General features: G+C 30.4%; 1 protein-coding gene across 1 annotated transcript; it reads left to right on the top strand.

Moving 5' to 3' along the window:
- Positions 1–13722: 13722 nt before the first annotated feature.
- Positions 13723–15342, top strand: LOC132058877 (aspartic proteinase PCS1). Its single transcript, XM_059451262.1, has one exon. The coding sequence runs from the start codon at positions 13811–13813 to the stop codon at positions 15101–15103; it is 1293 nt and encodes a 430-aa protein (XP_059307245.1). The 5' UTR covers positions 13723–13810; the 3' UTR covers positions 15104–15342.

The raw sequence follows: 15342 nt of genomic DNA on the forward strand, positions 1-15342 counted from the left end.
TTTAATGAGTAAAAATTTTTAACCACCAATTTAATGGGAAAAAATTAAAGACCACCCAAAATAAGGACATTCCTGTGAATTGCCCAATCATATACTGATTCAAAAGAGGGTAATTTGCATGATTGACCTTATTCTGGGTGGTCTTTAATTTTTGTCCCAAAAATTGCTGGTCTTTAATTTTTGTCTTTTGCCTAAAATTCCCAAGGTAATTCGGGTGCGTTCAATAAAAAAAAATTAAAATTTTAATTACGTAGGAAAATTAGGTCTATTTGGGCAAAAGGCCTAACTTTAGTAGAATTTTAGAGTAAAAAAAAAAAAAAAGTTCTTGTCTTGCAAAATTTCGCAAGGCAAACTTTTGCCTTAATACATAATTAAATTCTGTCTTATAAGGCAAATAAGGCAAAATTTTCATAAAGTCTTTCCCTTTAGATTTTTTTGAGCGAAAGGACAAAAATTAAAGACCAGCGCCTTTGAACGATAATTCGTGCAAAAAAATGTTCACAAGAATAGTTCACTAATAGGTGCTTAACCCAAGTTTTGTAGATCGACAGACCTGTGAGCCGATGAGCCTACACTGACATTTGCTTTAGAATTTGTAGAAAGCCCATCTTGTGGTTCAACACATTTGCACTTTTGGCCCTGCCTTGTGCTGATCTTTAATTTTTTACTTCTCAATGCAAATATTTTTTCTAAGCATGGAATATGAATAATTCCTAAGTTATGTTCCACGCGAAAAATTTATGTCTTGCTATTATAAATTTGATTATAGAGACAAAAAATCAAAGGCCACCAAGAAATATGTAAATAAATTCTTATTTACATATAGTCCTGACAAAGTAAAAATATAAAATTGCATTATGTGATGATTTATCTAAAATATCATATTTTCACTATTCTTTAGAAGTTCTCTTGTCTTCTTCTTTTCTGAGTTGTCAATCGAGCTCCTTTTGTCATAACGAAAATTTGGCTTATAAACGCGATAAGGTTATTTGAACCAATTAGCGAGTTGTCAAGGAGAAGAGAGCAATTTAATTTGAAGATGGAGTTGAAAAACAGGTTATATGCTGTTTTTCAAAATAAAGTGACAAATTATTTCAGAAAAAAGTCAATAATTCTCATTTAAAACGGGTCCGTAATTTGTCGTGCACTTCCTCCCCCGATTCTTATTTCATCAAATACCATTATTTTTTTTTAATTTTTTTTTTGGTGGCTTATCAAGCTGTTGCAACTTGCTAGTGACTATATTAATGCTTAAACTCCACTTTTGAATAGTTAAAAAGTACATCAAATAACAGGACTGGTCCGTTAAAAAGTTATGTATATGATGTACTCCAATTTCCATTTGAAATAATAGAGAGGACCACGTATAAATTGAAAGCTTTTTGAAACCAATAACCTTGCTACACCACCATGTTCCATGTTTGGCTAAAACAATATCAAAACAGACATTCAGAGAATCATAAAAATGGACCATTACAAAAGAACAAAGGCTCGTGAACATTGTTTTCAAACCAAAAATGAATCCTTGAAATATAAATAAAATAAGGCACAAGACTTTCAAAATCTCTTACACTTTTTGCCTATTTTGGCACTTGGGAGCTGGGACCAAAACATCAGGACAAAAAACATCAATATTCATGTTCTTGAATCTATTGCATTTTTTGCCAGGATGATGTGATTAAATATTGAATACCATTTGATGAGCTTGGTTTAACAGAAATGGGGTTACTTTATCAAAATATTTTATTTGTACTTTAAACGTGTTACGTTTGATGATAGTCCAGAAACGTTGAGCCTAATTATAAGTGTGATAATTTGTTATTCATCCGTGGACTTCATGTGATTCGCGGATTAAGCGTGACGGTCAATGTAGGCTCAATCCGATGAGACCTGTGACATTGGGAGGGCTCCTCAGAGTTTCATAAGTTGAAGCTCGGTCCTCTCTCTAGCCCTTATAAAAGAGAACTATTACACATAAATCAAAAAATATATATATATATATATATTTTTTTATAATAAAATCGTACTCATTCTGAACTCGATCGAGTTCGCCTCTGACTGACATTTCCCGATTTTAAATTATTTTTGAATTCGCCTCTAGCTGCTGCTACTTCTTATGTCCTTTCTCTTGTCTTGGATAAGATCAAATCAACTTTCTAGTTGGCTTAACCATTTTCTGCACAAGGACCACATATTGATGAACTTGACTATCTAGTCTGTGTCAAATGGGATCGATCATGACAATACTTTTAAAAAATTATTACATTCTCTTTGCTAGCAGTATTATAGTATCCTTGTATCCAACTTTCGAACTTTGAATCCAAATTCATTCAATTAAACTTAAATGTAATGTTTTCAGGGGTGGCTATCAGAACAAGTAATCAGTTGGTTTAAGAAGTACTCAATTATTGCATGTGAACCTTCGAGTACTATTTACTTTTTTCACCACCAAATCATGTAAACATTAAGTTCGACATAAACAATAATATTCCCCAGCATACCAAACTGAGTTGTCACTCCACATAACGAAAATTACTTAGTGTAAGTAGCCAAAAAAGTCAAGGCATCAATGGGTCAAGTTTGCTATAATTACGTACGTTTAATATTTTAAACTTATTAGTATTCAACCAAATATTGTATATAACCCGAGAACACAACAAGTAGCTTTCAGTGACATCCCTTCGCATGGTCTCAATCATAATGATTGATCTACGTGCGTAGCCCCTATATATAATATATATACAACTTGTATATACAATTAAGTCGTTCACAAATCAGTCAAAATCTTCATCTTTTTTCTCCCCAGGGCCCCTTTTTTTCTCTCTTAAAGTAGAGGATGTCCTTTGAAAAAATGATGTAGGATTGATTATATGAGTAGGAGTTGATTTTATGAGGAGGAGTATATGATAACGTGGTCCAAAATGCAAAAATTTGTTGAGAAGTATGGGCATGTATATATTTACTTTATTAAGAACCTAAACTCTTTAAAAGAGATTAACTGAAGATTAATGTGAGATGTTGACTATCTCTGCACTGGTGACTGATATTGATGGAAATACTTACATTCTTTGCTTCTATAAAATTAAAAATCATGCACTATTTAAAAAGTTACAAGAATTAGCTATGAAATTATGGCTAAAAATCCGGTAGTTAACAAAATATTTTATAATTCACCGCTAATCTATCGTTAAATAAGATTAGCAATGATATTTTGTTGTTTAGCGACATAATTTTGTCAATTGTTAATTCATACTATGTTTTAGTAATCAGGAAAATGGTTGTTGTAAAATTGATAGGTCTGATATACATATAGTTACAAGGTTCCAACCAACTTTCGCATTCAAAGAGATTTTATGAATGAGTAAAATGGTGTCATAAATTTGCCCAAAAAAACCAAAATGGTATGCCTTTTTTTTCATAAAAATGGGTATTTCATCGGATAACCAAATAATGATACCCGCATTTGGTATCATGCCCGAATTATTTCTGGCAGACAAATTTTTTTTTTTTTTTTTTAATTTTGGTGCATTTTGCGTGAAATGTGTTTAATCGAGAATAAAATTTTTTTTTTAAAGGATTTTTTTTTGTTATAAATGAAAATGCCAAATAATGATAGCTAAATAAAAAAAATATATATATATATGTTACAAATATTCAGCTATAATAGAACTAAAATAAATTTTTTATTGAGAAATATTTTATAGCCGGAACAAATTCTAGAGATATAAGAATAATAGCAAATTGTAAAAGCTTTTGCAAAAGAAACGGCATGAGTTTTTGTTATTAATGCTCTTACAAGAATCATTTAAACTATAAGATTTTATTATAGAACCAAACTGAACACTAAATGCTTAACCAAATATGTAACTTTTCAACATTATTATTATTATTAATTGTACGATATTGATTCGTCACTGGCATTAAAAGAATTAAATTTTGATAAGGCAAACTTTTGTTATAGTATATTTTTCCATGTATACGGGATGATTATCTCTTTTATGTTTTTTTCACTTGTATAATAAAAGAAAAGTTTACATACAGCAAAAGTTAAAAATATATATATATATAATCCAAGAACCCGTAATTTTTAGTTGAACACCACTAAAAGGTTCTGGCTAAATATTTGCGTGGAATTTACCTTGAAGCATATATATATATATTTTTTTAACTTTTCAAGGAAACTTTTAGTAATGCCTTATAGTAAAGGTGTCCCATAAAACATAACTAAAAGTATGCCCCATAAGGCGTAAGTTTTCCCTAAGGTCAATAACAAAGTTTGCCTTTATAAGGAAAATTTAATGGGCAACTCCCTTATGCCCATTACGTGTAGAAACTGAGTACAATTTTAATAATAATATTTCAAAAGTTGATATGAATTTGGTTATCAACATTACGTGTTTGGTTTGGTTGGCTATAATAAAATCTATTTAGTTTGTCCGCAATATGTATGGTAGTATGAATAAGAGTTCTAAAAGTCCGCCCTCCGTAAGACTTAAACACAACTAAAAGTCTACTTTTACGAAACACAAGAACCATCTAAAGGCGAGCATATTAGGGTCCCTAGGACTTTTAGTTGAACACAACTCAAAGTTAGGAGAGGGCTGTTTTTCCCTTGAAGCATATATATATATATATTTTTTTATTTGACTAACAATTTACTAACAAAAACGAAATTAAAAAAAAAAATTTGTCCTATTTCGTTGGTAGATCCAACAATAGGCCAAAAATATTTTTATTTTTTACTTTCGTTTTTTGTATAAACGAAATTAAAAAAAAAAAAAAAATTTAATGCCATTTGGTCAAAGATTTCATAAATGCACCAAAATTTAAAAAAAAAAAAAAACATTTGACCTAAATAATTCGGGCATGAACAAGAACACGCGGGTATTTCGTTGGTTATCCAACGAAATACCCATTTTGGTTTGAAAAAAAAAGGCATACCATTTTGGTTTTTTTGTGGCAAATTTATGCCATTTAGGCTCCGGACTCAGATTTTATGTGTGACATGAGTACAATTGTTCGTGTCCTATATTTATAATAAAAAATAAATTTTCATAACTACGTAACCTTGAAAAAATAATCTGAAAGTTACAAATATAACATGTGATAACATGTTAATTTGCTCTCATATTGTAAAGATTTTTACATTGTCAATATACATAACTTAAATTTTATAATGATATGTGAACGAGTTTTTTTCCTACCCAAAGTTTGGTACTCGTTTTGAGGACCGATTAATTTGATTCGGCAGAGCATAAGAATCAAAAAGGTTTCACTCTCCGTACCAAAACTTTTTTAATTCCAAAACTCGAAGCGGCGACAAAAACATTGATTGCCTATTAGGAGGAAGGATGTGTTTACCTTAAAAAGAGAACAGTTGAATTTGTTTGTGGTTTAAAGGATGCATGATTTGTTTTGTTATAAATGAAAATGAAATAATGATAGCTATTATAATCAATCAGGTAAAAATATATGAGATGTTAAATATATGAGCTATAATAGAATAAATAAGCCTAGGCTTTGTTGATCCTTGGAGCAAATCCTTCATTGGATTTCCTCCAGTGGAAAAAATATTCACTCCGGCTCTAAGAAAATGAGAGTTATTCCGGTGGAAAAGAATAATAGCAAATTGTAAAGACTGAGATGCAAAAGAATGAGTATGAGTTTTTGTTGTTCGATGCTCTTTTCAGGACTGCTAGGCTCCTTTTATAATACAAATACATCAACTCTTAAGCTGTGATTAAATTCCAATAATGACTAATAAATGCAGCTTTAATTCTGAATTGTAATGCTTGCTCCGTATCTGGACCGGTCATATAACGTTATTTTCCTATTAATGACCCGGTGCTATTTCCTTTGTAGATTTGCTCCGTATGTCTCCGGGGCTTCTTACTCGAATTACAAGAGACAACTTGTAACATTCCACCTTCTACTACCACGTGTTTCAATACCATATTGCCACGTGACTAGCTATATTTTGCCATGTATACGGGATGATTATCTCTTTTCCCTTGTTTTTTTCGGTTGGTGTATAATACAAACAAAATATTTACATACTAATACAAAATAAAATAAGAAAGAGAAAAATACACTATATAATCCAAGACGACAATACTAATTTTAGTCACTAGGTTAGGAAGTTGTTCCCTAGTGTCCCTACCAAATATTGACCAAACGAATTATAACTCAATTACTTTGGGAAAATCTTAAGAGAAATTTATTTCAGTTCATTGAACAAGGCTAATGTTCTAGTGTATAGTGTGTATAGTAAATTCTATTTTATTTGTTTCATTTGTATGGTAGTGAGAAGGTTCGACAACACCACAAACATTCTACAGATAGTTTTTTCAAAGAGAATCATATTAGGGTACTGTTTTTTTTCTTTTTTCATTATGTTCAAGATTGGTGTTAATTGACATGCAAACTAATCAAAGATTCCAATTTGCAAAATAATAAATGCAGTTCTTTTTATTTAGTAGATAGATTAATCATATAGATCCAAATCAGCAAAATAAATATTTATCGAGGATTAAACAAGAGATGCGAAAATCTTTTGCTGGTTCAACGAATCGATTATATTGATCAAATTAAAAAGAAAAAAATAGTGTGATAGACTACTTTCTTCTTAGGGAAAAACCTGACCACCAAGGTTGTAGCGAAGAAGTAATAAAACTATTTCATCCTTAACTACAAGTTTTGTATTCGAGGTATGCGGATATAATAGTCTTTGCTAGGAAGTTCTATAACCCTTGGAGTGAAACTTTCCAAATGTAATCCGAAATCAAAGCAAATACTAGACATTGGGTGGAAAATACAAAAAATTGAAAAAACCTGGAACTTATTGGCATCGGATTAGTGGCGTAGTAAATGTACGTAATCCAAACTTTCTAGGATCTTAATACTCCTAATATTTTTCTATCTGTTGTTTAAGGTTTCAACACAAATGTTATGAAAACTATTTAGTAACATTTAATCACAACGTGCAGGGATTTAACTGAATTATATTTATTTTTTCATTGACAATGAGTAATTTGAGACTATCCGCATACTTGGAGAGTTGGAGTAGTAAATCAATATTTTCTTTGCAAGACTTAAAAATTTTATACTGACCAACGATTAATCGTGTGTCAAGACTCCAGAAGGGTCAGTATTTTATATAGAACACGATATTTTTTAAATATTAGCACATAATGTAGGTCTATCAGGATTGATCCAAAAAAAAAATTGATTTCTAATTTGACAAATTCTTTGGACAATTTTTTTTTTTTTTTGTTTACTATAAAGTGTCAGATAATAGTACTGATTGAAAAGTGTAATTCAACTCCAATCTTCCTCAATCTCGTTTTCTTTGTGTGATTTTCACCCTAAAGAAAATTTAAAAGAAGGAAAAAATTAGAAAGTGAAATCTAATCATTTTTATAACTAATTAACTAATGATTAGAATAAATTATTTAAGCAATTCAACTCAAGCAAGGAAAATTATAATTAGTGTACTTATTCCAAACTCAATAGCTACCAAATCTAAGGTTTTATTCCTTTTTAATTTGTTTTTCTCTGCATTTCAGTCCAATCAAAAAATGGGATTTTAAAAAGAATCTAACATTAGTCATATGTAGTACCATTAATTGAATCCTCATGTCTCTTTTAAGGGAGGCAACAAATTGAATGGATAAAATTTGACCTGGCAGAGAGTTTGTTGCATCCATTTATTACTTTCAAATTCATTGATTATTTACTGCTGAATTCCACAATGTGATCACTGATCATATGTCCTATACAACCAATACTACTCCAATGAAACCAATCCGTATATACGTACTTTGGTATTGTCATTGACTAGTGTTTCCCATTAGTAAGTTTTGTATTGACAGGATGGATAAAAGATCAAAATTAGAAAGTGAATCTAATCATTTTTTTAATTAACTAATGATTTTAATTGGAGAAATTCAACTCAAGAAGGTATATCATGGGCTTTTAGCATGCTGTCATTAATTGTTCTATTTATATTTTTTCTTTTAGTCTCAAAAAATGGGATTTTTAAAAAGAATCTAACATTAATAGTCATATGTATCTTAATTCAAGAGGTACTTTGAGTCAACTGAGGTGAACCAACTAGAGAGTTGTTTTATTACTTTCAAATTCATTGATTATTTATAACTGAATTCCACAGCGTTTCAATGATTATGTCCTATACAACCAATACTACTCCAATGAAACCAATCATTATGCGTTACTAAAATTGTCAAAAAAATAATTTACCCATTTAAGTTTTGTATTATTTATCTAAAAGATCCCTTAAAAGAATAAAAATCTCGGTATAAGTTGAGAAAAAAAATATCAGTTTTAGCACCCCAACTTATTTTTTATGCATATTCTTTTCTAACAAATTTTTAAGATATGTGGATCTTCAATCCAAACGGAACTCTATATATGTTCTAACGATTTTTTAAATAACTCTTACGTGGCGTGAATCTATATAAATATCAATGGATTTCTGATATTACATGATTAAACCAAAGTAAAAAAGCAAGTTCTGTCAAATTCTGTGAGCATTTTATGTATTTTTGACAAAAGTTTAAGCTTGTACATTGATTGTGTATCTCACGTTAAGTTATCTCATTAATAAGTCTGGTATGATAACTTGAAAATTAAATGTTAGTACGATTATTTCCAAGTTACTATACTAAACATGTTAAACGTAATGCAAGTGTAACTTTAATTAAAGTATCAGGACATATATATAACTTAAATCTCTATTGACAACACAAGAATTATTGTCTTGTTAAGATTAACCCATCGTAACCACGAACCCTCCAAGAAAGTTTTTGTATGTCACTATCTGCCTTAGGAAAATCTTCCGCAAATTTTCTACATCTGTCCAAGATAATTAATATAGAAGTTGAAACAAACAAGAAATATTAATGGTTTTTATTGCTAACCTCTAATTGATTAATGTGACACTTATCTTTTTCATATCATAAGAGGAGTGTGAAATCGCAAACTTTTTTTTTGGTCAAACACAATATGCTTGCATTAATAAAAAGCCCGTGATTCACTTTTTTGGCCTTTTTGATGACATTAATCGTGAACCTTGAATATATTTCAGATTTTATTTGTCAATAGCTTTCTTTTTATAAAATAAAATCTGCTTGTCTTTTTCCATGATTGAATCAGCTTCAAGTGAAGGGAACTTTCGTTTATCACATCCTTATAAGCATCTCTTTATTAATAAGATGTCCACAATTATTGGCTTAAAATTTTAATTCTTTATTAACAACGGTAAACTCTTTTGTCTGTAAGATAAATTATTTTAAGGGAAAATAAAAATAAACCTACAAAGTTCATTGTGCAGTGCAAACAAAAATTCAAATACGTAAAGTGTTTTCTTTAAAAAAAAAAAAAAAAAGTGGGATCCGATATTTATTGGCCTAATTAATTTATTTGCATCGTGCGTGACCAATTAAAGAGAGAAATTGGTCATGATTATTATTTCTAGCTAAAGACGAAAAGTTTCCAAAGGTTGCTGCAATAAGTGCAATTCAGATAGAGCTGTCTATGAATTACATCAACAATCAAGTGCCTATCAAAATCATGTTAAATGTAATATTTATCTAAGAGAAATCGATTAAGAGTGGCTCAGGCCTCAGAGAGGGGGTCTTTTTCCTTATCCACAAACAAGAAGACATTCATTTTTTTTTTTTTATACTCATCTGATATTCGATATTTACTGATCTGATTATTTCATATTCGCGTGAGGATAGAATCCATTAAAGAAAAAAAATGGTTTTTACCATGAACTTTTTCGTTTTCTAGATTCAAACTCAAGACTTTCATTTAATGATGGAGAAATCTCATCCATCTCACCGCATCAGATAATCAAGTATGCATGGAAGTCTACAATGGGACTTGACAAAGGATAAGAATCTAGCCTACTAGATTTTCACACATATAGGGGTGGTATGTGGACACATTTTATTGAAAGAACTTGGAGAAACAAAGAAACAATTTTTTTTAAAAAAAATATTTTCTTTAGCCAACCAACCAAAAAAAAAAAAAATCTTTATTTTTTATCCAGAGTCCCTTATTTGTTTTAGGACCAACCAATCCAGATTCATATTGAAAAGTTTACTTTGGAATCGATAAAAGACTCCTTATCAATGGTGAAACCAGTAATTTTATCAAAGATGTTTACGATTTAATATATATATATATATATATATATATATATATATATATATATATAAGTAATTTTTAATTTATATATGGAATATAATTTTTTATATATGTTATAATTTTCTAACCAAGGGGGTTTAACTGATCATCTTTTAATTTATGTGGCTTCTTCGTTGCTTTTACTAAAAGTGACTTTATTTTAGGATTCAAGAAGCTTGTGATTAAGAATGAAGTGATATTGATGGTCGGTAAATTCTTTTTTGAAAAAAATATACCAAACAAACACATAAGAAAAGCTTGAAGCTTTTTAAATAAGGCTTCTACACAAACACTCAAAGTATTCTAATTTTAGGACAAAATGTGGATGAAATCGATTGTGCCATATGGCTAAAACTTGCCCATAATTCAAAAGCTTGATTGTTACTTTAGTTTATGGCTTTTTATGCTACGTGTGAGAAATTGGACGATTCTCTTAGCCTTTCACATATATCGAGTGAAATGATTTATCATTAACATGTGATTTTGATTTGATAGTGAGTTGAGTTTTGTATACCTGCTGTTCTCATCCATTTCATCATTATACTATAATGAAATATGAATTTATGTGTAAAATATTTATTATAATTATTATAAATATAGTACGCCTAAATTAATAATTTTATAAATACATTGCATTTAATATTAATACTAATGTTTTTATAAATTGAAAAAGTAAAATTTAATTTTGGAATTGCCTCTGATCAATTGTAAAAAAGCCATGATAGTTTGGACGACACCATAGGACAGAGTTCAATGCAGGAAATTATTGCTAATTATCATTTTCAGTTCCATATATATAAGATTCACCTACAAGTTTGTGTTATTATTTTCGAAATAATGTCAATGAGCTAGCTAGCACGATCTCTTAACGTCCTACACCTTCCATTTTACGTTTTTTAATGCAACAAACTAATGTTTTTTTCCCTTGTAAGAAAAATAGTTTTTGCAATATCTGTCAATTATAATTTATATCTAAAGGAAATCTAACCTAGGCCTTAGGTTATCATCTTCTTGACTTTTGAGTCATATAACAGTTTTTTTTTTCTTTTTTATTTTGAGCATTTAAGAGTTATTGACAAGTTGCTCTTCTTTATATAAAAATGATCTACTAGCTAGTTTTCTACCTTGACGGAGGTGATCTATGTCTATCATTATTCGAATCAAATCAATACAAATTTAATAAATTTCCGAAGAATATATATTCTGCTCAATATAGTCTCAAACAAGGGAGGGAAAGTTATGATTGATGTCTACAAAAAACCTAGTAGCTATTGAGAATGGACCATGTGGCAATCTTTTCAACTTATTTCCTCTCAAGTACTATTAACATTAGTATGCATACTATGACATTTAGTGCCAAATTATATGCAAGAAATATACTATTAATTTTCATCTTATATTGATTGTCATAATTGGGTTCCCACAATTTCAACTGGGCCCTGCCATTTATAGGATGATTAGTCAAGATTCATGAAAAGAAAAATGAACAGAAAATGACTGGTAATAGAAGAATGTTTATATGTTCTAGACCACCTTATAATTTTAAGCAAGATTGATTGCCACTTTTATGCTTTTAAAAACTTTGAATTTTCTTAATAAGAAAGGGATAAATTAAAAATATCAAAAGTAAAAGATAGCCAAAAGAAATGGCTGTCCTTTTTCCTGAATTAATCAATCGAATTATATCAATATTTGTAGTTAATTAGAAGATGCCAGCTCTTTATTAATTAGGTGAATTAGAGCAAAGGAAAATTAAGAAAGAAACTAGACCATAGGCTGTTTCTTTTACTAAAATATATATAGCCCTATAATATTTATAAGATATTAATTAATTCTTAAAGTTAATTAGTGGAGGAAAAAGAGAACACAAAGAAAAAGTTGGAGCTACAAAAGAAACACAAAATTAGAAAAAGAAAAGAAGAACAAGGAACTCCTTGTGGCCATTGTAATACCATATCATTAGAAATTCTTTGAACATCAAATGAAACTATAATTAATAAGAAATTGGTGGAGGAGAATTCTTTTTCTTTCTAAACATAAAAAGGGATAAAGAAATGGAGAAAAAATTGTAAAAGAAGACAGTGAAAGCCTGAAAGGAAATAAAACAATAGCTAGAGGACAAGTTGCTTGCCAAACAGCAACCAAAACTAAAACATGGTTCTTGTGCTTAGAAAGTGACATTATCCAAATTTCTCAAATTTCCAAATTTGTCTCCCTAATTGCTAATCACTTATTATTTTATCCATTCTCTTATTTTGTATAGTTCAAATTCAACCACTTGTACCTGTTATGGATGTTAACAACTCATATTTTTCCCCCATAAAAATAAAGAATGAAAAGATAAATTCTCTTACAAAGAGAATCAAAAAAATCTTTTTTTAAAGAGAAACTCTTCTTCTTTTTTAAAAGGTTTTCGTAGGGTGGTAGAAGGTTATTTCATAGGGAAATAGGCTATGACTAAAAATAATAACTCAAGTCTCCATAAAACAAAAGGAAATAAAATAAAATAAGAATTCATATAATTCTTTTTAAGGAAAATCTAGTCCTTGTTCTGTTTTCTTCTATTAGGTTCTAATAGGTAGTACAGTAGTAGAAGGGTTCTCTCATAGGGAAAAGTCTATGATTGTGTAAAAAAAAAATAAAAAAATAAAAAAAAACTAATTTTCCATAGAATAAAAAAGAAAGAAAATGGAAATTATCTAAGAACAGAACCAGTTTTTTTTTTTTTTTTTAAAATAAAATAGAAAAACTCTTGTTTTTTTCTTTTTAACCTTTTTAGGTTCTCATAGGGTGGTAGAAGGGTTATTTTCATAAGAAAAGAGGCCATGGCAGAGAAAATGCACATAATCTAAGAAAGAAAAATAAACCTAGAGAATAGTAATGGCAACCAAGGAACATGGTTAAATAAATACCCATGATTTTTCTATCCTTAATAAAAAATCTTGAAAATTTGAGTCTTGATTATGAAAAAGCTCCAAATAGAGGCGTTTCCTCCTTCAGTAAGCCTCACACAATACATATACAGATGAATTAGTTTCAAATATTGAATAGAAGAATGACACCCAAGATTATCGCGAAGTGATCAATAAAGTAGGACGCAAACCATAAAGTCTCAGTTCCAACTGAGGCAAAACAAATATTAAGTAGTTTTTTCTTGTCTCTCTAAATCTTAGTAGACATACATATGTCGGTGGAAAATAACAGATATTCAATGACATAGTCGAGATGCGCCAAAACTAACATGAACACCATAATCGTCCCCTCCCCCCCAAAAAAAAAAAATGAATACAAGAATATGAAAGAAAAAGAGAGAAAAAAAGAAAAGAAAGTAGCTAGTGGCTCAACTACAATTTAGTGGTACTCCACAAGTAGGTAATTGTGATCATTAGAAAGCACCTTACAAGCAAACAACTCAAAATAGTATTATCCTCAAAACCGTGTTTGCCTTTTCCTTTTTCTTTTTCCCTTATTTTTCTCTTTACCTTTGTTTTTCCTCCTTTGTTTTTTCCTCCCTACAAAAAACCATATAAATAGCCAAACACCTCCTTCCACTGAAACTATCCCCTAGCCCAAAATCGTGAACCATTTTCTTTTCTCCATGGAAACTTACAAAGCTTTCTTGATTTTGTTCCTCAGTTTTCTTCGTCTATCAATAGCCCAAAAAAACCAAGAAAACATACCCTTATCACTTTCTTTCCCTATTACTACAACCCCTTTATCTCAAAATTCTTCATTAAAATCTATATCTCTATCTTCTTCTAAAGCCATGACTAAAATCCCATCTTTGAACTATAAATCAAATTTCAAATATTCAATGGCTCTAATTGTTACACTTCCTATAGGGACACCGCCACAGGATCAACAAATGGTTTTAGATACTGGTAGTCAACTTTCTTGGATACAATGTAACAAAAAATTATCACGTAAAATAACACCTCCAACAACGTTTGATCCTTCTCTGTCCTCTTCTTTTTCTGTTCTTCCATGTAACCACCCGTTATGTAAGCCTCGAATTCCCGATTTTACCCTCCCAACATCGTGTGACCAAAAACGTCTTTGTCACTACTCTTACTTCTATGCTGATGGTACTTTAGCTGAGGGTAATCTTGTCCGAGAAAAAATAACGTTCTCGAATTCCCAAACTACCCCTCCTTTAATCCTTGGTTGCGCGACGGAGTCACGTGACGCCGAGGGTATTTTGGGAATGAATCTTGGAAGGTTCTCATTTGCCTCACAAGCTAAATTGCAAAAATTCTCTTATTGTGTCCCTAGTAAGCAAGGGAAAATATTGCCAAGTGGCACATTTTACCTAGGTCAAAATCCCAATTCACATATGTTCCAATACATTAATCTTTTGACTTTTCCTCAAAGTCAACGCATGCCTAATTTGGACCCCCTAGCTTACACTATTGGCATGGTAGGGATAAAAATTGGCGGGAAAAAATTGAATATCCCCGAGAGGGTTTTTCGACCAAACGCTGGTGGTTCTGGCCAAACGATGATTGATTCAGGCACACAATATACTTTTCTAGTGGAGGAAGCTTATAATAAAGTTAGAGATGAAGTCGTTAGGTTAGTAGGTCCAAAATTGAAGAAGGGGTACGTTTACGGTGAATCGCTTGATATGTGCTTCGATGCTATAAATTCTGTACAGGTTGGACGATCGATAGGTGATATGACACTAGAATTTGAAAAAGGAGTGGAAATCTTGATCAATAAAGAGAAAATTTTGGATGATGTAGGTGGAGGAGTTCATTGTGTGGGGATTGGAAGATCAGAATCACTTGGAATGGCAAGTAATATTATTGGTAATTTTCATCAACAAAATTTATGGGTAGAATTTGATTTGAGTAATAGAAGAGTTGGTTTTGGGAAAGGAGCGTGTAAGTAGGGTACTACAATAGTGTTAGTAGGCGGTGGTTGTCACATATTATGGGTGCTTGTTTCGAGTACATATTTTTATTGATGCTTTTTGAAAAATGGTGTATATGTTAATCTAGAGGAGTTGTTGGGGACTTGTGTTGTATAAAATATGTCTTTGACCTAATAGAAAATTACATAAAACATGGATGTATACTATGTATATTTGCTGAGTTGGCTTAGTTTATGCCATCGGATATTATTATTTTA

Source organism: Lycium ferocissimum, chromosome 6 (genome assembly GCF_029784015.1).
Source record: "Lycium ferocissimum isolate CSIRO_LF1 chromosome 6, AGI_CSIRO_Lferr_CH_V1, whole genome shotgun sequence".
In the NCBI taxonomy this organism is placed as follows: Eukaryota; Viridiplantae; Streptophyta; class Magnoliopsida; order Solanales; family Solanaceae; genus Lycium; species Lycium ferocissimum.

Excerpts from the sequence above, each read along its gene's own strand:
- LOC132058877 (XM_059451262.1), top strand. The coding sequence starts at position 13,811 with ATGGAAACTTACAAAGCTTTCTTGATTTTGTTCCTCAGTTTTCTTCGT.